Below are 24283 nucleotides of genomic sequence, written 5' to 3' on the forward strand. Positions count from 1 at the left end.
AAGTGATACATTCCAGAACATTGTCAATAGTGTAAGATAATTCGTTGACAATTTTGCTATTTATTGTTTGTTCAATGTATAAAGCCACTCCACCTTTTCTTTTATTTCTGTTAGTAGTATAAAGCTCGTAAAAGAAAGCGTAATTATTAAAAAAAACACGATTTTATCTAAAGCAAAAACTTTTTTTAATATATTTGCCAAATAAATGAAATGAAAGATAAAAAAAATGTTAATTTGTAGAGCTCCAAAAAGAGTTAATTTTTAAGAGAGTATCTCCAAAACAACCATTAGAAAGAAAAGGAAAACCAGCACTGACACGTTCACCAAGACAGTTCAGTCCTTAAGCAGCTAAACTCAATCAAAATGTCTAAAATGTGATTTCAGGGATGAAACCAGGTGAAAGAAAACATGCATTACGGGGACAGATTTATGACTGTGTGTTTACTTTCTCCGACCTGTTAGTAAATGATTCATAAAAGGAGGAGCAAAACCTTCTCTTTTCTTGCTTTTGCCTTTTTGTCAATCATTCAGGAATTATTTTCTTCTATTTTGCTTTTTATATTTTCTTTTTAGCCAGTATTTGTGTTACTATTAACACATTTCAGGAAGAACTCTGACATCACCACAGCAAGAAGAGGATAATATGGACTCATAATTTCACCCAAAGTTGTTGAGTTTTTTCCAATTTTGTTAAATTTCTGTGACAATGGAATCAATTGGCTGGGATTGTTTGTTTTGTTTTTTCCTGCTTCTGCTGGTGTTCCTGTGGCTTGTGGCTCTTCGATGGCCCAGAGTGCATTGCTGGGGGAGACGGGCTGTCAGGGCTGCAAGCTGGAGTTTGTGGGTCATTGTTTGCCAGATCATTGAACTCCCACTTCACAGGAATATGGAGACGTGCATTAAGGAGACAGAATCCCCTGAAACAGCAGACATTTTATCAGATTTAGGTGGAAAGTTAGACGGAGCCAGGTTTATCTGCAAGGCCACGGCTCTAGCCAAACATTTACAGCAGCACTGCAGCTCACTGAACATGTCTAACTTAGCCTCCTGGCCCAGAGGAGACCCCCACCTCCAGACCGTGTCCAGCCAGCTGTGTGGACAATATGGAGACACTACCCAATTCACAAGAGAGAACCTGGTATTGAAGGATGGGGGAATGGTTGCTCTGGACTGGGCTGTGGGGACAAGACATGATGATGCGGGAGTGAGGAAAAGATAGGAGCCAAGGAGAGAGCATCAGCTAGGGAGGAAAGGTCTGGGCTGCTTCACCCAAACCCCTCCTGTCCTTCTCCTCATCCCTCAGTCCTGGGGTGGAATGACACCTCATTTAAAGTTGCTTTCCCAGGAGGCCATGCTGCAGGGCTTTTATGTGGTGGTGTTTCACCATCGCGGGACAGCGGGATCCCCGTTAAGTACAGCACGACTGATGGAGTTTGGAGACCCGTCTGATCTTGAAGAGGTAGAAAATATATTTCTAATGTTTAGTAATCTTGAACTGTTTTTCCAAATGTTGGTATCCCACAAGACTCTGTTTTCGGCCCCATTTTATTCTTGTTGTTGAGCTCAGTTAAACATGGTGTCCACTTTCACTGTGCTTCTTAGTAATGCATCCAACTTTAGGTTATTTTTGTTTAATTTCTTTTGTTATCTGAAACTTAATTTTAAATTGATCTTTTCTCAAATGATTTCCCCCAAAAAATGTTACATTTTTAATTTTCTTCTGGAATAAATACCTTCACATTTGCATTTTTCTGTCAAAGTGATCATTTCATCACCCAAAAATGTTTCACCCAGCTGCATTTCTTTTTGAGCTCCCCTTTTTCAAACAGTATAATTGAGCATTGTTCTCTTTCAGGCAGTGGCTTACGTCCACAGCCGTCGGCCGTCCTCCATGCTATTTGCAGTGAGTGAGGGTTCAGGCTCAGGTGTCCTCCTCTCCTATTTGGGAGAATGTGGGTCCGGCTCCCACCTGACTGCAGCTGCAGCCATCTCACCCGTGCTGCTGGGCCAGCTGTGGTTTGAAACACTGATGCCTCCGATTTATCGATGGGGGGCGCTTTTTCACCGGAAACAGCAGCTCAGTAGGTGAGAGAAACTGTTGAAAAAACAAAGAATCGATGTAAACTATGATCAAAATGTTTATTTAAATGTTTTTCTTCTACTTACCGGGATGGTTTTGGAGTCAGATATGAAAACTCTCTGAAAGGCATCCTGGATGTGGATCGGGCTCTCAGCTCTTCATCCCTCAGGGAGTTTGAAGAAGCCCTTTTCTGCACATCAGCCCCGCCTCAGCAGCAACAAACTCATGGGTCTTCCCCTCTGAAGGGTCTGGCCCCCTCGTTGGCCTGGACACTGGGTGAAAGAGCTTACCTGGCAAAGGACTGGGAGGGCTACTGGGGAAGGAATGAACCTCTGAGGGATGCGGATGAGGTGGCGGTTCCCGTCCTCTGCATCTGCAGCAGGGACGACCCCATCCTCCCACCAGCCTCCACCCTTCCCCTTCCCCTCTTCCTGAGCAATCCTTACTTTCTCCTGGTGTTGACGGACAGAGGAGGCCACTGTGGGTTCACACTGGAGAGACGAGCAGAGGCGGATGAAGGGAGGACAAGGACTGAAGAGGAGGATGAAAAAAGATGGAGCCACATCCTGGCTCTGGAATACTTCAGAGTGGTAGCCGATTTCCTAAAATACGAGGAGAGCGATGAAACACGCTGGAGGAGATCACTTGATGGGAGTCAAAGTGTACAGAGGAGGACAGAGACGATGGCGGTCCCTCGTAGAAGGAGAACCAATGTGATGAGGAGACCTAAAGCCCAGTCATCACAGCACAGCGGTGTGGACGATCCAGAGAACTTCACCTGGAAGAGGTCCTACACCCGCTAAGGAGACTAGTTTTTGAAGAGGTTAAAGGTGGCTTTTACAAAAAATGTAAATGTAAACTCTCAAAACATCTTTAAAAAAAATTTAAATAAAAACTTAATAATAGAATGTGCTAAAATCAGAAGAAATCGAGTTTTTAACAATGAAAAAAAAAACATTCAAGAGATGTTCTGATCTCATTTCACTTTAAGATCTTGAAGTCTTTCGCTTTGCTTTTTGCTCTACAACTACTAGAACTACTTGTTCTGAATTTTCCCTGAGCATGTTTACATATTCAAGAAAGAACTGTGGAAATGAGGGGATAAACAGTTTTCTCACAAAAAACTCTTTCAATAATTCGTACTCATAGAAATATTCCTTCAATAAACCTTCAATTACATTTCTTCATTTGAAGTTTAAAAACCTTAAAAGAATACTTTAAGATGACTTTGTGGACACAAAAAAGCACCAAGACCATGAAATATTAAAATTACTTTATTACAGATGATTTTTTTTGTATCCAGTAGCCCTCTTCAAAGAAAAAGAAAAAAAGTAATTACAAACAAAATATTACATTTATCCCCTAAACTTTGCCTCTGCATTTACTTTATACACTTTAAATCTTTTTATCATCTGAAGGAATATCTGCTTTAATCTTCTCTGAGACATTCTGTTTTTGCACAATCTATACAGTTTAATACAGATTTCTGAACCAGGGGATTAAAACAGCAAGATCCACATATCGACAGGAGAGATAAAAAGAAATACTGATAAACAGACTGTACAGAGACTTGACCCTGCCTTCCGCCTTCCTGTCAGCCGACGGCTGTCACTCTGTCACACTGAGGGCGGGGCATCACAGTAGACTCTTTAATCTGGTCAGCTACTTGTGCAATCAGTGCAACTGATCCAGTTGTGGGTGACCAAAGTCTAAAGCTAGACTCAACCCCGCAACCTCGCAAGAAAAAAAGAAAAAAAACACCTGTGAGTTTCAGTAAGCATGAGGTCTTAAACTTTGTTGCTCACTTGGCCCTCTGCAGACGATATCTAGAAAATAAAAGGAGGAATTTTTAAGACAAAAATAAAAATAAAGTGGAGAGGAGCTGGAGAAGAGGTGGATAAAAGATGCACCAGCTTCTGGATAAAGAAAACCGGCATGTTTGCCTGCATAATCGTTGTCGTTTTTCTTTCTAAAGGCAAAAACATCCAATTCTGAGACACAATAGTTGAAAGAAAGGAGGCCCATTGATAAATAAATCAGGAATAAAACCAAAATGGCTTTGTTTTCAAAATCTCAAATAATGGAGGCGTCATTTTTGTAACAGCTGTTAAAAAGTTTAATCCAAAATTTTGCAGAGTGCACCAACTATTTCAGATTTCAGGAAATTTCTCAAATATATATTTTGGGACAATTCCTTCTCCACACTTGCATAACCTTCACCTCGTGCCCGAGGGTCCTTAAAAAAAAAACAAAAAAAAAAACCTGAAGATCCTGAACAGACTCCAGGTCTGCATCAAACACAATTAATGTCAGTAAAATATAGTCGATGCTAAAAGCAAAGACTAACTAAATACTCAAAATGTGCAAAATTATTCTCCTACACGAACAAAATGTTGCCATTTTCAAGGCGATCTGACCTAGCGTTGTGTCGTCAATCACAACAGAATATCTGTAACAAGTTTCCGAACTTGCGGCTGCAAGTAGACCAGTGAAAACTCCAAACCCACCGCTCGTCTAAAACCCCGACATTGTGCCCTCGTTGCAAGATAAATGATTTGTCGATAAGATTTCCACATCTTCAAACTATACAAATATTCACACATTGGCTGTACATTCCAGCTCCGAACAAACGATGCAGCGTTTCTGCACGTCACAATAAGACCGCACTTCTCTACAATCCTCTTTTTAAAGATTTACATAATAACTCACATCTACTTGTTTTTTTTCTTCTTTTTTTGTTTAATTAAAGAGCTCTTTTGCAGTAGATTAGAAGAGGCCGGTGAGTACAAAAACACTTCAAAAGGAAGGGGGGGGGGGGGAGACGGTGGCTGAGCTTGTGGCCTGGCGGTGGTTTGGGGGGGGGGGGGGGGGGGGGCAGAGCGGGCTGTCAGAGCAGGGAAGGTAGCAGGGGCACGGCGGCAGAGACCACAGCATCACCGCTCATCCGTCCTCTTAAGACATTCAGCCGTCGCCGGCCAGCAGAGGGCGACAGCAGCTCTTCCATTAGTGAGCCAACTCCTCTGCTTTGAGCCGCTTCTTCCTAAAATTCTAATGTTTACATTTTAATTGCACATGCATCCACCAGTCAAGTTTACAAAACGGTGGATTTCCTGTATGTATGTGTTTCCGCATGAGTCCGATTACCATTGAAAGGTGTGTGAGAGGCTGTGCTTAAGTGCAGCTCGCCGTCATGACGACAGCGGCTAAGCTCTATTTGCATTTATCTTTTTCAACGGCCTGCAGGCTATTTTTTTTGTTGTTGTCACCCCCCACCCCCACTGTATCATAAAACACTGCCAAATTAGATATCAGTTAACAATAAACATGTGAAGGTTTTAGGATTCCTCATGAGGCAGAGGGCTGTGGAAACCCCAGTCCTGAACTGATGAAGATGAGCATGCAGCTAAAAAAAAAAAAAAGAAAAAAATAACAAGAGTTCAAATTTCACTTGGCCTTCTGACAATACCTGACCAAAACACGGCAGCAAATGTTGGCATCAACAGTTAAGTCCAGCTATTGCTATCTTAGCAGCTTCATTCAGTGTACTTGCATAACTCTGATCGTCATTTGAAAGTATCCCATGGTACTTTAGAGGTGAACGCTCGTCCTGTAGCCACAATAACATCAATAATAACTATTGGTACTTGAGCTCTCATTACCTTTTCCCTCTGTTGTCTCCTTTTGGCTGCAAGTGGCTTAATAGATTACACCTCACTGGTATCTACAACACCAAATATCCACTTAAAGAAATCCTTTGCAGAAAAAAAAAAACAACGGTAAACCACTCAACTGTTTTCACGGGGAAATTGTCACCAAAGGGTTTATGGCAATGGAAGCTGGCAAACAAGCACACAGAGCAACCCTGTTCAAATGACACGACTGTAGTGTGGCACACTGGAAATGGCCCTCGGCTATCTTGGATTAGTGTCTGGGTTTCCACAGATGCTGCCAGCTTTACAACAAAATGTTGGGGTGGATGTGGAACCCAGTCTGAGTATTATGGGATGTGGCGCCGCCTCAGAGTGTGTAGGTGTGTGTTGTGCTGAGGCGACCCCCGTCTTCTGCGAGTGTGTGCTCTACGTGTATGACAGGTGCGATCCGTTGGAGATCTGAGAGGTGATGCTGGCGCTCCTGCTCATGCCCTGTTCACTCCTCCCCCCTGATGACGTCCTCCTCATAGCCTGTGGGCTGTTCCTCACCCCCCCTGTGCTTCCCTGGCTAACCCTCTGACTCCCTCCTACGGGGTTGTGGAGACTCCAAGGTGGTGGGCCCCCGGCGAGCATGGGGTGACCCCAGGGCTGCTGCGAGCTGGAGCTCCCCTGGTGGTGATGACTGTGCTGGCTGCCTCCTCCGCCTCCTCCGGACCAGTGGCCTCCCCCTTGAGGCCCGGAGCCTCCACCGCCTCCTCCACCCCAGCCTCCCTGGGAATCGGGAGCCAAGTTAGTCAGAACCATGTTGCTGAAACCCAGCCGCAGGGACTCCGAGTCGAAAGCCTCGATTTCTCGGGCCTGGCGCTCCAGCAGAGAGCGGATTCGCTCCAAGCGCTCGTTTTGCAGGGAAAGCATTTCCTCCTCGATCTGGTGAGAAAAGTGTTACGCAAGTCATTAAAATACACGTAGAAACCACTAAGATGTTACGAGAAAATAAACGGTGTGCATAGGCTGGTGAATATTTTGAAACACACTCCTGAAAGTTCTGACATAAATGCACACAAAGCCAACCTGAGGCCGGCCTTACCTTCTGCTCCAGCAGAGCTCGCCGCAGAGAGACCCTCTGCTCCAGCTCCCTCCGCTCCTTCTCATGCTGAGCGTCCGTTTGCATCTTGATCTTGCTCTGGTAAGCGTTGAGCAGCTCCAGCTCCTGCTGCAGCTGCATGTCTAGAACCTGACCCTCACCCTCCTGAGCCTCATCCAACCGCAGCTGGAGCAAAAAGAGCAGAACATTCAAAGACGAGTATCTTTCTTCATCAGCACCATTATGGTTTCTTCTTTAAACAACGGAAGAATAAAAAAGGCTTTAAGATTCCTAAAATCATTTGTCACGACACAAAGTAATATTTGACTCAATGATCCAGTATCTGGATCATTCAAAACAAAATAAACTAAAATATAATGTTTAGATCAAGTTTCTTCCAACTTCCTTTCCATAATTTCTTCAGATATTTTTTTCATTTGATCTGATGTCTCAAAGATTTCTTTATTCGGTCCTTTTGGAATCCTAAGTTTTTAGAAAAAAAATTTCCCCAAAGGATACAAAAATAATCAACTGAGTTTAACTTGGCCTAGAATAACATTTACATTTAAAAAAATGTTAAAGAAAAATGATCATTTCATTTTTAAGGCTTTTAATGTGAAAACATAATTTTCATTTCTATTTCAAATAGCTATTTTTTTTTTTTTTACTTTTTTTCCAAGTCTGTTAGAAAACAAGATTCCCACTTTCCCATGACTTCTATCCTTGAACTTTCTGTTTAGATATTCTTTTTCCTTGGTAACCTGGATTTGTTTGACACGTATACATCTTCCTCACCGCCTGTGTGGAGAGCATTTCGTTGATGGAGTGGTCGTACTGCTCAGCCAGGATAGCCAGCTTCCTTTTTTGCTCTTCCTTTAGTCTCTTGAGCACCGCCTTGTGTTCAGACTTGGGTGTTGTCTCCAGAAGATGGTTCTTGAGAGCCTTGTACTGCCGCCTCTGGGTTTTACATGTTTCTTGACACTGCTTCTTAATCTGAAGCTCCTTGGACTGAATGAAAGAAAAGAAACCAAAGCAGGAAGACGGTGAGGATCTGCTGTTGAATCTTTGTGAACCAGAAACACCGTCAGTTTGTTTGTTTACCTTTAGGCTTTTGGGCTGCTGTCGGACCTCCATAGCATGCTTGCGCCTCAACTCCCTCTTCCTCCTCCTGTTGTATTCATGCTGGTTGGTGAGCTCCGTCTCGTGCTGGGTTCGGATCAGGTCCGCCCGGGCCTTCTGGATCGTAGCCAGGTGCCTGAACTCCAGCTCCTGCATTGACTCGTGATGCCTGAGCAGCATGGCGTGTTCCAGGTCTTTCTGCGTTTGCCGTTTGTTTAGCTCCTAAAAAACATAGAATGGACAAATGTGTGTGTGTTTGGGGGGAACGATTGTGAACTTCCCCTTCCCAAGTACCTCTCTGGCCAGATCCTGCTCAACATTGTGCCTGGCAATAAGGATCCTGCGTTTGAAGCGCCTACACTCCAGTTCCAGATACTGCCTCTGTTTCCTTAGTAGGTTCGCCTCCTCCTCCGCCTGCAGTTTCACACATTGCAACAAGACTCACATCTATGGTCGCATTAAAAAATGACTGGGACTGAACGATGATGACAACCGCTCAGGTTCTGCCGAACAGAAAAGCAAAGCTGGGTTCTCACCTGAAAGTGCTGGATGTTCTCCTTCTGTTTGGACAGCCACTCCTGCTTCTCTTTTTTGGGAGTTGATTGGTTCTCACTCAGTTCCTAGTAGACGAATATGATACATTTGAAAATTACAGTTTGAGTTGCTTCAGTGTTTCTACCCATCAGTAGCTGTGTTTCCATTTCACATATGCGCAAAACTCAATCCAAGTTCTAGAAATGTCAAAAAAACACCACAATTTTGCAAATAAACAGTGTGTGTGTAGGGATTTTGAGTGTTACCTCTTTGAGCTGCTCCTTGCGTAGTTTATACTCTCGCTTCTGTGACTCTAAGAAGCTGCTGAGCTCTTTCTTCTGCTGACCCTGGATGTGCTGCTGGAACTTCTTCTCATCGTTTGCAAATGTCTTCACCTGAAGGAGATTAAGATAACTCATTCAGAAGAAGCCTCAACCACCTAACTGCTATTTCATCATTTTTGCTTTAGTTTAGCGCCGTCCACGTACATCCTTCTCCAGGGCTGCTTGGTGCTTTTTCAACAGCTTCTCCATCTCCTGGGTGAAGTTGTTCCTCTGGCTCTCCAGCTCTTTGTCCAGTCTCAGCCTGTGTTCATCCATCTCCCCTTTCAACTTGTTCTCTAGCGCCATCAGGTGCTTCTGATGCTGCCGTCTCATGCGTTTGTACCCTGACATCTGCTCCCTGAGCTCAGAGTCCTGCTCATGTTCTTGTATTTCACGAGTCACCTAGAAGACATAGATCCGTTGAAATCACACCTTCTTAAAAGAATAGCATGAAGTACAGGAACAAATAATGTCAACAAAGCCGATTTAATTCTTATTTCTAAATTAGAATCTAGAATCTATGCTAGAATCTGTGCGTTCTTACCAGCGAGGCTGTGCGTATGGTGGCAAAGTGCTCTCTGTTGCGGTAGTGCTTTCTTGGGGCCTGAGCTGGTGCTGCCTGAGGCTCAGTGGGTTGACTGCTGGCGGCCTTCTCCCCCGTCAGACCTTCCTCTTCCTCCTAAAAGACAACAGATTTAACATTTTTAAAGCTTAACCATTTATAGGAATTATGTTCTTATAGTACTGTCTTTTTATTATAGAAACATTATCAAACTTCCAAGCCAAAAAGGGACATTGTGTGCCTTTTAAGCCATCTCATTTCATAGATTACCTTTTAAAGAAAACCCATCCTTATTTTGTTTCGTTTACAGATTTTATTTTGTGCTTAAGGCTGCATCAAGATAGGAGTCATGGGGTTGACAGAATTTTCTAAAATCAACTGAGCCAAAGAGCAACCATTGGGATCATAAACATTTAAAGTCCTACTCCGAGAAAACATGTGTTTTTTGGTGTCTTTAACGTGCTCTTGTGGCATTTTTCTAATCATGAATCATTTATGAAATTACACTTAAAATGACATTTCTGAGTCTTTCTGTATTCAAACCGCTGTGAATCCGGAGCAGATGAGAAAAAGAGCCTTTTTCAAAAAGGACCTATTTGTGACCTAGAAAATACGCTGGGCCACAAGCTCCCTGCTTTGCTACCCAATAAAGAGGGGAAGGGGGGCGGGGTTGCTCCACGGCAAAGGTCCCGCCTACATCTCAGAGTTGAATTTTGAAAGAACTTCCTGCCGCTTTGCAGAAAATATGTCCCAGAAAACAACAAGTTTTTGGACTTTAGCTAAATATGGCAAAACTGTAAAAGAATGCTGGAAACATTTAAAATGGCTTAAAAGACAATTGGAGTGAGACTTTAAAGGAATCCCTTCGATTTCTTTTTAAACAATGTAAAAAGTATCACACTAAGACTAGAAATGCGTTGTTGTTTTCGTTGTTCTATTAATTTTCCTGATTTAGGTATTTTTGTAATTCAGAACTGCTTTTGACTTAAGAATATACAGATTTTTATTTTTCTAAAGCAAGTGCCATTTGACCTTTTTTTTTTAATTATTAATGGGCGGTGTAAAGTCTCAAAAAAATATTTTCAACATTCAGATATGCAATAAGAATTTTGAAAAAAAAAAAAAAGTTACTTCTGGCCTTCTTATTTTTGATGTTAGGAAATTGTAACTCCACCCACCGGTTTTAGGTGTATGACGGAGCTGTTGGACATGACGGTGCGATCTCCCTCCATCAGGTCCAGCTCGCTACGGCTGTCCTGGGCCGCGTCGTTTAGACTGTTGACGGAGCTGCTCTGTGAGCTGGCGCTGATGGACATGCTGGGGATGGACTGATTACTGCCGACACTGTTCACCGTTCCAGTCCGTCCTCCACCCGACTCCAGGTCCTTCAGTGCAGAGGAAAGTAGGTAGAAACAGACAGCAAAGAGGAGGCAGACAGAGGGAACAAGGAGGTGCCCAAAAGAAACACAAAGACATGCACAAAAAACAAAGCATGCTTCGTTACTTAATCTAAATTAACAGGAAAATGTATTTCTAAGTATTTATTCAACGAGCAATCGTGTACACACTTCTTCTCCATCATGTGCTTCTGCTGTGGGTCCATTGTGAGCCTCTGGCAGAAGGATCTTCTTCATCTTGCGGTACTGCAAGTTATCCAGCTCCCGAACGGCATCCTTGGTTCTCTGAATGAGATCCATCAGCACGGATTCTGGTCGCTCACGTTGCAAAAAAGCATGCTGGAGCAAAGCATTATGGGAAGGAAGAAATGCACCATAAGAAACAAAAAAAGAAAAATATGTCTAAAACTCATCGTTTCATAGCAGAGGCTCTCCGTCAGTATAGATCAAGACGTAAAACTACATTGTAGGTTATAAGAAAATGTGACCAAAAAAAACAACAAAATATGCATTTCTGAAGAGCAAGATAAACAGAAGAAAATTTAATTTAATATACAATGTTAAGCACTGTATTGTAGCTTTACGTTTAAAGATGAAAAACAGTTTGGAAAGCCTCCATACGCCAAGGACGGTATCCGTTAGCAACAGAGTCCATTAATGGACTGAGGGACAGTTAACCGACGGTGGGAGCCGAAGTCCCATAACTACACTATTTACATCTGGCTTCTTTAAACACAAACAATCCATGTAGGATTTCTTGGCTTGGATATGTGTGTTTTCCTCATGTGTGAAAGCAGAGGAGTAATGAATGAAAATAGAAGCTCTTGAAATCAGAAGATCAAACATGAACGAGATTTTACGCCAATCCCCCATTTTAACAGTCCTCTGTTTTTGTGTAGCCATGAATCTCAGGTGTGTACTTACACCCAACATGTCGTCAGAGTGTGGTCTGTCCTGGGGGATTTTCTGAAGGCAAGAATCGACAAAGTTTCGAAAATAATCCGACCTGGAACACAGACGATTCACAGAGAGTCAAAATGAGGAGCAAATAGTGGGGGTTTGGATGAAAAACATCAGTTTTAAGAGAAAACATTCACGAGGCAACAATGCCAAAACCATATGGCTCTAGAAGTACAACATGAGTAAAAGTATCACCAACAGGGTCTTCAATGACATGGAGTTCAAATGTTCACACATGCTCCTCTGTTCTAGTTTGGTAAGAAGGATTTTGATGACAACGTAGTCGAGTGATAACCAAGTTATTGCTCACAAAGTGTATTTGGTCACTTTCAAAATATTTGCTTAATATGTGCAGAACTTATAATAATCCCTCTATGGTTAAAGTTTGTTGATCATAAAATTCTAAAAACAAGCTACTTGATCAGCAAAGTCTGTTCTATGAACCAACAACGGTCAGATTTGTGCTTATGGTGATGCCCATGGAAGCTAGTAACTCGATTAGGTCTAGATTTAAGTTTTTACCAGTAGTAACATTTCTTGAGGCCTAATTATAGGCCCCATTAGGTTAGGCTGGGCTATGAATAGCGCCGCACCACATGGGGTAAAATGGCATTCCATCCCATAGCAATATATATTCCAATCCTTTTGTTCATGTGGTGTACCTGGTAGCTGAAATACTACTGGATGAGTGAGAAATAGGAGACACCTTACCAGTCACTGGATTGCAGCGTGGGACTCTCATTCTGCGCTATGTGGTATAAGGCACTCATTGCATTCATGTTAAACAAAGGAGGCTTCCTCTCAGCTGCAACAGGAACAATAACATGTTTAGTCTTCTTGGCTGACAGACTTGCAGGCGAGTTAAAAAAAGTATGTGGCATCCATGACAGGTAAACACCTACCTAATTCTATACAGGTGATCCCTAAGGACCAGACATCCACCTTCCCATCATACTGGCCTTCATCCATAGCTAGAATCACTTCTGGAGCCATCCTGAATGAATTAAAGACATTTTGAATAAGAATATATAAACACAAACAAAATGTAGGTAAAAAGGAAAAAATTATTGGATGCCATATCAAATTCAGTTGTTTTTCCAATTCCATGCTTAAAATCTGTTGCCTAATTCTGATACTTTGTCTTGTCCTTAATACACAACTAATGTTTATATTTGTTAAGCACAATTAAACATTTTAATTTAATGAAAGTTCATTTAAAGACAGGTTTTTAAACTTTAAAAGAAAGAAAAAAACTACACAAAGAGTCTGAAAAGTCATCAACTACTTTTCATCTGTGTGAAAATTAAAAAAGCCTTAGCTGAATCCGTCTTCTTTCAGCCAATGCAGTATTGCACTTCTCACATACCAATATGGCGTTCCCACAAAGGAGTTGGCAGGCGATGCGATGGAGGCAGAGCCAAAGTCTGCCAGTTTAACCTGGCCAGGCTCAGTTAGCAGGATGTTTCCTGCCTTCACATCCCTAAAAGCAATCCAAACATGCAAAAAACGAAAAAAGAAGTGGGTTAACCAAGGAAACCCAACTATTTTGTGTGTTAGCAGCTCTGATAGTATGCTGTACCTATGGATCATGTTGTGGGAGTGAAGGTAGGCCAGTCCCTGCAGAGCACCATGTGTGATGGCAGCAATCTCAACCTCTTGCAGAGGTTTTTTGTGAACTGTGTGAGAGAGCAGTGGTCAGTGGAGCAGCCAGCATCCGCTGAGGTGACCAAACAAAGATCAATGTCTTATTCTTTCCTTCTAGCTCACCTTCAAGAAGGTCAGAGGCGGAGCCAAGACAATACTCCATCACCAACTAAAAAGAACAAAAGGATTATAAGATGATCCCAGTATTAGACACTGTAATTTATTTGGTGAATAAAAGGGGAACATTACCCATGCTGTGTGCTCACGAAGGTAACAGCCTTTATATTCTATGCTGTTGGGGTGACGAATCCTCTGGAGAAACTTCACTTCCTTTATGATGTCCTGCCATTTCTGGAAGGAAATAAAAAATAAGAAGCTATTAACGTTTTGGTTGGCTTTAGAGACGAGATCAGAAATCCTAACTTTTGGAATAAAAAGGTTCTGTACAGATGAACTAAGGCTTGGAGAGGCGAAGAGAGAAAATAATGAAAGTTAGCAGGTGTGTGTGAACCTTTTTGAAGTTTAAAGGTTCAATGACAAGAAGAAACACATTCATTATAGTTTAGACCAGTAGATGTCAATCTGGTCTTATACCATTTTATCTTAAATAAAGGTGATCTGATTTAACAGCAAGAGTGGGTAAAAAAACAAAAGAAAACATTATTTTTTTCATAAACAAATTTTACCTTACAGCAATAAACTGTAATGTTACATTTTACACAAGAATTCACTATTTACAGTTTATTTCAGTTTGGAATTGGTTTGTTTGAAGCAATCAAAAAAAATCATATAGTAAAGAAGACAAACAAAAGTAATCTATATATCTATAGAAGGATGTATCAAGTTTAGGATTAGTTATGATTTGATTAAAAAGTTCAAAACAAAAAATGGAAGATGATACACTTCCATATTTGTATATACACATATAAATGATCCCATTGTAATAGGTCAATCTTTAATAAAAATATTTGCACTTATACACGCAGTTCATGACACACTGAAGTCATAAACAGTGAAGTTTCTCAAATTTTTTTTAATTGAAATGCTTAATTCTACATTCATTAATTGCTTTAAAAGTTCTATAATAGTCTTTCAGAACCAAACAAATGTTGCTTTAAAATAGAAATTCGACATAAAAAACAACATTTCATCAAATCCCGGGAAACAGAAACCAGGTAGTGACAATCAAATGATTCAGTAGTTTGATTTCAGCATCGGGTACGGATGAAAGCAGCAGTAAAGTCATTAATAAATCTATTTTAACATTTTTTATTAAATTTCAGTGTGAAATTCTTAGATTTTTAGGCGTTCTGCATTTCAGTACTTTCAGTAAAATGTTAAAGTGGATTTGTTTCCAAGCACAACAAAGAACTGTCAAACTAAGTAAGGTCTAAATAAAATACATTAATACAATTCAGATTACTTAATTATATTTTTTTTTAGATCAAATCAATATTTGAAGCCCCTGTGATGGTTGAGGTCCATGAAAAAACTTGCGATGAAGCCTGACTGTTGTGTGTCTTCTACTATTTAGGGTTCTTCCACATTGTCTTGAGGTCTAATGACTTTACTAGGTTTATTTTTCTGATGCTAACACGAACGCCCGCCGGCGACTCACCTCATTAGACTGCTTGCCGCTGTAGGACATCTTCTTAATTGCCACCACCTCATTTGTGCGCACATCCCATGCCTGGAAAACACAGGGTACATTGTTGGTGCACATTCCAACTGTTGCATACATCTCATCACTCATGCATGTTTGCTACATAACTACAATGCAACAAGTGTTTCAGCATTCAAAAAACACATTTTTCTGCATTGTAATACTAAAAAACGTTTTTGATGTGTGGCAGCATCCTTACAATTTTTCTAAACTGCAATTTACTTTTCTAGAAAGTAATGAAATGAAAAAAAAATGTTTTTTGGTTAAAATATTTTAAATAATCTATAAATAATTTGTTTTTTCCATGCACCAATGACTCAGCTAGTAGTTTAATTGATTAACATCAAAACATTAGTTGTATGGAAGGTTTTTGAGCAATGACAAGGTAGATGCATTACAAAATAGACGGCGCCGAAGCTGCCATGGCCGATCTCCCGAAGGTCAGAGAACAGCTTCTCTGGATCTTCCTTGAAGAACAGCTCAGCCACCTCCGGGTCCTTCAGGCTTCCTGCCCTTATGGAGGAGGGCATCCTGGTTTCTGTAGTCCCTTTTCACCCACACACAGGTGATGGGACTATCTGTGTGCTGAGCTGAACAGCAGCAGCAGCGGCCTCATTTGCAGTAGTGGATGAGTCTGAGATGCCAGCACGCGGACACCTAACGGACAGACAGAGATCAGAGTGAGCAATGTCCAGATGAGAGACGCAGATCTTTAACAGAACAAATATAGAATTTAAAATTGTCAGATTTTTAATATAGCAAAAATAAAAGCCTAGTTTCTGTTTCAACAGCCAGGTTGCAATGGATGTAAGACAGTCCTGGGTATAAAGATACAGGCTAAAAAATCCATCAAGTCCAACTAAAAATACATTTTTAGCATTTGCAGGAAACTACCAAAACACAACTTTAAAATGACTGATTGCAATATACTTTTTTGAAATTGAGGGGAGGGGATATCAAGTGTGGAAAAGAGGAAACAAGTCATACATTTTCTTTCATTTAAATCCATGAACTCTTAGAGATGATCTAACTAGAGAATAAAAAAACAAGAGTGAACAAATCAGTAAATGTAAGTATTTTGAACTATTCTGTCTGACTGAAGACTGGCTATGAAATTGCATATCTGGCTGTCAACAAATTGCTTTAGAGATTATAACAGATCTATAAGCAATAGACCAAGTCAATGCAAACAATTCAGTTTAAAAATTGATTTTTTTTGTGTGTCCCTTGCTAGAAAGCGGCCCCCGGGAGGACGGGGGGGACAGCACAGGATAATCAATATGTATGTAGGTTGCACTGTATCCCAGATTAATCATTGTTGTTGGGGATAATTTGCCAAATAGGTGCAGGAACTTTATTTTGTAAATGTAAAAGCAAAATGTAATGCATGAATTTTAGTAGCACATTAGATTTACTTCATATTAAAACCAATGCTGTCCGTATTTAAGGATATAAAAGGTTGGGGGTGTATAGGTTCTTAAAAACAATATTTCTAAGCAGATGTGGAGCAAAATTGGACTTGTTTGCATTTCTGGTTGTATAACATCTATTACACACATTTTTACTTCACTCACACAGCAAGCATGACAAGTGAGAGCAGAGAAAGCGGAGGTGGAAATCATGGCCCAACTAAACAGTCAACAATGTTAAAAGGAACCCTTCCAAAGAAAAACAACAACAACAACAAAAAAACACTTTTCCATTTTTTAAATCCATCTCTTTGCTTGCAACCTAAAGTTGATTCCCAAACAAAGCACGTCGTCTTTGTGTCAAAAAGTGACACGGTGAGAAAAAGATACACATGTGGGATGTTCAAAGCTATTGCCCTTTTTTTCTTCTTCTTACTCAGTTGTGCTCCAGAAATGTGCTGGTGAGCAACACACACGTTGCATAAACACAATGTCTTATTAATAAATAGATAGTGATAAAAAAGATAACACCTCACTGAGGTCTCACAGGAATTTGGTCTTTGCTAAAAGGAAAGAGAAAAACGATGTCAGTAAAAGGTTTGCGCTTTAAAAGACAAGTTAAAGAAAGGTTTACAATCTCAATAATTGCTTAGAAAATCATTGTGCCAAAAAAACAACAACAGAAGATTCCAGCATTTATTGCTTAAGATATAAATAAATTGTAAATAAATTCTGTAAAGTCATGGATGATATAAACATGTTTCTTAAACTGCAGCAACCCTAAAAGTTTTGCATCTCCCACAAGGCCTTTCAGGTGTAAGCCACCTGAGCTCCATGGCTTGAAAAGGAGGACTTTGCATTTTATTTTATTTTTTTTAATACTTGAAAATTATTATCATATCATTTTCCTAGCCTCCTTCAGTTTTGAGCAATCTGGCACCAAATTAATATATTTAAAGCCAAAATGTGTAAGTGGAATAATAATCAATGGTTTGATCCCCACTCCCCCCAGTCAACTGTCGTCGTGTCCTTGGGCAAGACACTTCACCCTCCTTGCCTCCAGTGTGGCTCCACTGGTGTGTGAATGTGTCTGAATGTCCCGGTGATGGACAGAGGCGCGGAACGGCAGCCACGCCTCTGTCAGTCTGCCCCAGGGCAGCTGTGGCTGCATCAATAGCTCACCATCACCAAGTATGAATGAGGAGTGAATGAATAATGGACACACTGTAGGTACTTTGGAAAAGCACAGATAAATCCAATCCATTATTATTAAGAAAATACAATTACATTTCAAAAGTAAAAGGCGAGGCTCAGCAACAAAGCTTGGTTTTAACATTTCTATGGTGATGATTTCTACCACGGCTGTCCAAACTTTTTGCATAGTTGGGGTGAAAATGTATGAAGACCAAAACATTTCTTTGAATCCTAATAACAGCGTTAAACGCAAAAATATTTGAAATGGAATACATATCACTTCTTCACAAAAATCAGAAATACATCTAAATGTCGTTTTAACAATATTACTGTGAATTTCACATTTAAAGACCAGAAATAAAAACAAATAAACAGTCTGTCTGGGAAAAACAAACATTTGTCAACATTAAACTTGGGTTCACATGAAATGTTACAAATTATTCACGATTAATTGCTCACCGTAAACCTCTACATTTAAATCACATGAGCAGGAAAATAGTTATCTAATTTAGAAGTGCAACAAAGCATTGTTGCTTTGATCAGAGAAACAAATAAACCTGTTCTTCTCGTTTGGCCCTTAAGGCTTTGAAGGGCAAGTAGCCGCGACGGACAACGGCTTATACTGTAGCCAACCGCCATCAAGAAATGCTCGTTTCTGGAAAAGTGCTAGGGGCCACACATTATTGATTTTGTGACAGGAACCTATGGGCAGGGGGCAATTTAAACGCGGGCGCATTTGGCCCACCGGCCGGACTTTGGACATGCCTGATTTACACCTTATGTGGTCAAAACACTAACATAAATAACATACAATTTCAGTAGTGAATGAAATAAATATTTTATAGACAACTAGTCAGAGATGTATTTATAAAAATACTGTCTTAAAGAACTCTTTAATACATTTTGAATGTACAATTCCTTGTGCTGACTTTAATTGTGATGCTTAATTTACTTAAAAGAAACCATTTAAATGGCACCAGCATACAAATGTTTTCTTTCAAAATAAAAAATGTCAAATTGTGATACAAAATGCTATCACTTGTGCATTTCTGACATTTGCCTTGCACCCAATTGTAAAAACACAATGACAAATTCCTCGGTGTGCGTCTCACACATTCCATGAAACGAAGGACTGAACACAGAGTCATAAGACTGAATCTGGAAGAGATGAGCTGGACTGCAGAGTGTGTGTCTGCATGTGCAGTGTAGAGGGGAAAAAATAAGTGTTTTGTGCTTGCGAAAATGGATTTGCTCTTGTTGAATTATGTGAATTGATTTCCTCTGCACAATAATACAAGCAAAGGGGCCTAATGAAGAAGCATCCATGGTACAAATGCAGAGCAACGAAAGGTGGGGCAAAGATGAGGAACAGAAAGAGATGGAACAGGGTGATAAATAATCAATATTGATTCCTAGACTGAATTCCATCTTAGGTGCACATGACGAGCAAGGCAAGAGAAGCCAGGGGCAATCCTGCTTATGGAAAGTAAAGACAATGTAGAAGCACTTTAAAGATTTAGGAGAAGCGCCTGGACCTGCCTCTACTTCCACCAGATCACATAGCATCCTTCAAAAAGCAGCAAGATGGAGTTATCTGAACCCACCTGAAGTGATCAAACAGAAACCATGAAATCCACCTTAAAGACGTCCACTCTTTATTTCTCTTTTACAATACAGGTCTTACTAATCACTAAAATTAAGATTTGCCTAACATTTTAAACCAAACTGTAAAAATTATTAGGATCCTAACAATTATGAATAAAAAATCATACATTGAACATTAATGAAAAAGCTGTTCTTTGCCCTAAAATGAAAAAAACAACAACAAAGAATTGCCTTAAAAGGGAGCATATTCAATTTAGGGAAACAACACAACCTTAAAATTGTAGATTTTCTTAATTTAAAAAGAACTAAATGAGCAAAACTCATTGATGACTTTATTTTGTGAATTGTAAAATTTAAAGAAAATATGAAGTAATAAAGAAATATCATTTTGCATATAGGAAATGTTATAAGACCAATACAAATGTTAGAATCCAAATAAATGACATGATAATATATCCACCCCCTGTAAAAAAGAAATAAAAAAAAGGACAGATGAAAGGGGGGGGGGGGGGGGGGGTCTACTGTTCAGTTACAAAGAAAGCTATGTCTCTACTAAATTCCACCAACAACTCATTCCATTTCCTGGTGTCGCACAGATAATGGTGATGGGGAGGACTAAAGTGACCAAGCACTAAGAGGATTGAAACCACCCCGTTTCTCTCCCAAAGCTCCATTAACCGTCCTGTTGAGAGAAATGTCATAACGCTCACATCAACAATGTTGACGCTTTTGTCCGAATTCAGGCTCGGAGAGGAAGTTGTGCATTGAAAATGAACACAATTTTATAGACAAGTGTGTCTTAGAATCAAAATAGCAATGAATAAGTTGCTAAAAAAATAAAAAAGTGGTTTATGGAGAATGCATCTTATCTGAGCCTTTTTTGCCATCTCATAACTGTACAGAAAAACCAAAATGAGTGACAACAAGCATCTAATATGTCTTATTTGAATATAACTCGACATTAATAAAAAATCGTGGGACCTAAGCAGAGAAGTGTAGTCATTATTTATTTATTTTGAAGGTGAAAGGCTGACTGCTTTTTTTTTTTGGCAACCACCTACAAACAGCAGTGAGTAGCAGCACCGCATTAATCATCCCAACCTTCTGCACTACGTTCATATTGATTCATTAGTAAACAAGGGTTATAACAGCTGTCACACACACTGCAGAACGATCCATTAAATATCCAACATCAGATATGTGGCCCCGGCTTTCTGATACATAAAGTTGTTTCATTGTCAGTCAGAATTTGCTTCATTTTTTTTTAACGATCAAACAAATTTACTTTCCATCTTTATCTTAGATGGTTGAAATATGCTTTTTTGGTTGCACAAATGGAAGAATGATATCTCACTAGTTTCGTTTGATTTAAAAAAATTAGCCTCAATTAAAGAAGTACACCAATAAATATATTAAATAAACATTTGTTTACCATTTACCAGCTACTTTTAACAGACCACATCTGAATATATATTGTTTTTCTATACAATGCCTAACAAAGCTTTCCTATCTATGCAAATAAGCTCTAAAGTGTCAGGGGGAAAAATGTAATTAAACAAAGTATAAATACAATTTTGTTCAGTGATAGATATTTGAATCAAAGCAGGCAATGCCACACTGTCAGATTTTTAGAAATCCGGTGGATCGCCCAGTGAAACCACAACACTGCTTTAGTCATTTTCTCTTTTTGTTGTTATTGTGGTGGAGTCAGTTGCTTCAATAGCCATATCTAGTATGCTGTTGTTCTATACTCAGCTTTGGCTGATACAAAACTGGCATCCACAGGGGGAAAAAAAACAACAAAGACTCAGAGAGGCTCCTCCTACATTGTGATGATCAGGCAATAAAAGCTGCATAACTCCCATCATCACCTAGCAAGTTGTTGTCTGTGGATGCATTTTTGCAAGCATGCAAATGAATCATAAGGTACAGAAAACCGAAAATGATTTTAATGAATCACACAAACTCAAATCCAACGGGACTTGTGGGATCTAGCCCAAACCTCTTAATATATATGACAAAATACAAGTCGTGTTCGGTCGGTATCACAACCTGGACGCTATTCACGGCGATTTTCTTAGTGCGTGGTGTTAAGCGCCAGTTAAACGGTCAGTGAAGCCAAGCCGAGGGTTAGCTTGATGAGTGGTAGCCGCTGTTACGCAATATCAACACGGAAAGCTGAGGAATGCGACTCAAGGCAATGCACAAAAAAGGGTGATCGGCAACCGATGGGGCTTCACGGTTCCCTACTCAAAAACAGACAGCACAACCTGAAGGCCTTCTCCTTCCAAATGGTTCGTGTGGTTTATTAAAAACTCAACGCCAGGCGACCAGACAACGTTAAGTTATAGTGCAAAAATACAGTACGTTAATACAACGGCCGATTGATGCCACGCATCGTCGGCACGGCTATGCATTCATAATAACCCTTATGGATGGCAAAACGTCCCAAAGGCCACAAAAGCAGAGCTTGTCATTATGTTTAGGGCTCACACCACACGAAAACAAAACCGAGGGAGTGGCACTGTGCTTGCCACGATAGTTGCATAAAGCAGATTACTAACCAAGCTAACCTATTAAGCTAACTCGCCTTCGGTGAAGCAAACCGTCCCCATTATCCATACACTCGCAAATCAAATGTTGCTATTTATTTTAGACTTCCGTTTCGTGTGTGTATATTGAATTGCTGCATTGGCGTCCTAAACGAACGCACATATGTGATAATAACACAAAGGCTGCATTGATTGACGCTCTGACTGAAATATCTGATTGACTATACAAGTTGTGACAGTAACTTCAGGTTGGAAGGAGAATAGCAATACATTTGTCTGGCTAGCTCGAAATGTTGAAACCAAGCTCGTACTTAGCGGGTACAGCAGGCGTGCCACTACTTCGGAAAATGTTAGCAAGAAGAAGAAGAACGGGCTAAAGTTGACGTTCAACTCACCTGACAAAAAAGGGCATCCACACGGGTTGAGAAGAAGCGTTGTAAAGCCAGCAGCTGATTACAGTCACCCTGCTACAGCAGAGCCAGATGGCTAAATCAGACGGCCAATGCGGTCCATAGAAATCAGTGTGAATTCGCTAGCTGTAAAAAAAAATTAGCAACGCTAATTCGCTATCTAGTCTGCCCTACCCAAACACAGACGGAGTCACTATTTTTCAAGTCTTTCTCAGATGTTCCGTAAGTTGTCAGCGTGTTATCTCATATATACAGGTTGACAGCAGGAATAATAATTTACATCAGTGCGAGGTTAACGACGGGCAAGCCCAAACTGTCACATCGAGCTCGCTCCCAGGCAACCCACTGGCCAGCTAGCTAATAGCCGTTAGCGCTTAGCAGCAAGCAAAGTTTCTCTCTCTTCAGATAGGCAGTTCCTCCAAAAATGGCGGCGAAGCAAACAACCCCCCCTCACTGAGGAGGAAATAAACAAATCTCCAAGAGGGAAAAAAGTCAGACCCGTAAATGTAATTTGTTTTTATTTTATTTTAATTTTACTCCCCTCACACTAACGTCCAAGCTAAAAATGCGTGGACACTAAAATATATATACTACAAATAATAAATGTACCCCCAATATTATTAAGTCTGGTTTATTCAACCTCAGATAATGGTAATGGACAAGTCGCCCCCTCTCTCTCTATTTTTTTTCCACTTCCAGTGTTTGCTCATAAGCACTTTCTGTCACGGAGCCCCTAAACTGATTAACCGTTTGAGGCTTAATCTGGTCTCGGCTATAAATAGCCGTCGCCTTGCAGTACCGTCAAAACTGTTTATATGGCTGAACATGATCAGGTAAAGGTAAACATAAGGAGGATGCTGCTGTGAGGACAGTCTGTTTTCCTCGTCAGGTGGGAGGAATGGATTTTAAAACTGCTTACTGGAAATATAAATTTTTCCAATCAGTTCTAATCTTGTGCAAAACTTTACGGATGTGTGCAGAATTTTAAATTGAGATGGGATCATTCGGTGTTATAATGAGGTTTGGTTTCATAGCAGATGTCCCCCAATAATAATTATTGCTTATATGTTCCGACACTTCTGTGCTAAGCCAAGTTATAACATTTTATCACAACATTAAAGTCATATTTCCTAAATATGCAGTTTCATTCAAACAATTTTATTTTCATTTGCAACAATTAATATATTATTATGACACCAGTGTGGGTATGATAACATCATCAAGAGACGAATTATAAAAATAACTGTAATCTGCAACGGGAGGGGTAAATATATGAAATAAAAAGGATAAGCGCAGTGTGCATGGCAGCAGAGGTTAAAGATGGACATTTCACAACAAGCTGCAGGCTGGAAAACCAACCAGCTTCCAGAAGAGGGTTCTCCGGCCTCTGATTGGATGCTCAGCACTCCTGTTGTCACCATGATGGGAATCGAGGCTGGCTGTGTGGTCTGTATCCAGGCGCAGGAGTACATTCAAGCAAACGATAGGGATGGATAGGCTGCGAGACTTCCTTTCTCTGACGCACAGACGTGCGTACTTGTATACTGTAACTGCATGTTGCCCTCTTTGATTCTATAGAGGTGATCGTAGGTATGAACATTTACAGGGTTCACATGTACTTATCCCATAAATGATGCACTGATGTGAACATCACCGATTAAATCCTATATTTTTTTGCCACACCTATGTTTTCCAGATGTATGCAAGCATATTGATTTAAACATATATTAAGTAATGGGAGGAGGGACAGAGGATGGAAATTAGCCTAGGCTACAATCCTGCATATTTACAGTGTCTCATTACCTTTAGAGTATTCTACACTGTTTGTTGTATGCATTGTCCCTTAAATAAATAAATACAAATACAAATTAGCCCCTTGAGATGCCACATCTAATTTTTGAGGGCTTCCTACTGTTAGGTTTATAACAAAGGAAAAGCTGAAAAATTAAAGTTTAGTAACAAACAAACCAAGAAAAACAGACAAAAGATCATACAAATTATGATTAAAGTAGCCAACAAAAAGCACACACACCTGCACATAACTCTCTCTTTTTACCCCTCATCCCACTAGTTTCACAAAACATTTTTCAAAAAAAA

General features: G+C 40.2%; 2 protein-coding genes across 2 annotated transcripts; one reads left to right on the plus strand and one right to left on the minus strand.

Annotated features, from left to right (window-relative positions):
* The first annotated feature begins 1164 nt into the window (after window positions 1-1164).
* LOC101166156 (protein ABHD15) lies at window positions 1165-4062 on the plus strand. Its single transcript, XM_023962772.2, has 3 exons — window positions 1165-1459; window positions 1856-2085; window positions 2187-4062. Exons 1-3 carry the CDS (start codon window positions 1316-1318, stop codon window positions 2881-2883), a joined length of 1071 nt encoding a protein of 356 aa, XP_023818540.2. The 5' UTR covers window positions 1165-1315; the 3' UTR covers window positions 2884-4062.
* LOC101163990 (serine/threonine-protein kinase TAO1) lies at window positions 3339-22636 on the minus strand. Its single transcript, XM_011483283.4, has 21 exons — window positions 22172-22636; window positions 15415-15673; window positions 14972-15043; window positions 13603-13704; window positions 13477-13522; window positions 13289-13385; window positions 13076-13189; window positions 12612-12703; window positions 12421-12514; window positions 11674-11755; window positions 10921-11088; window positions 10531-10737; window positions 9335-9469; window positions 8956-9192; window positions 8734-8862; window positions 8470-8553; window positions 8228-8347; window positions 7916-8155; window positions 7610-7822; window positions 6818-7000; window positions 3339-6657 (listed from the first exon to the last, which is right to left on the minus strand). Exons 2-21 carry the CDS (start codon window positions 15544-15546, stop codon window positions 6157-6159), a joined length of 3048 nt encoding a protein of 1015 aa, XP_011481585.1. The 5' UTR covers window positions 15547-15673; window positions 22172-22636; the 3' UTR covers window positions 3339-6156.
* Window positions 22637-24283: the final 1647 nt, after the last annotated feature.

This window comes from Oryzias latipes, chromosome 14 (assembly GCF_053564925.1).
Source record: "Oryzias latipes strain Hd-rR chromosome 14, Olatipes_Hd-rR_3.1".
Taxonomy (NCBI): Eukaryota; Metazoa; Chordata; class Actinopteri; order Beloniformes; family Adrianichthyidae; genus Oryzias; species Oryzias latipes.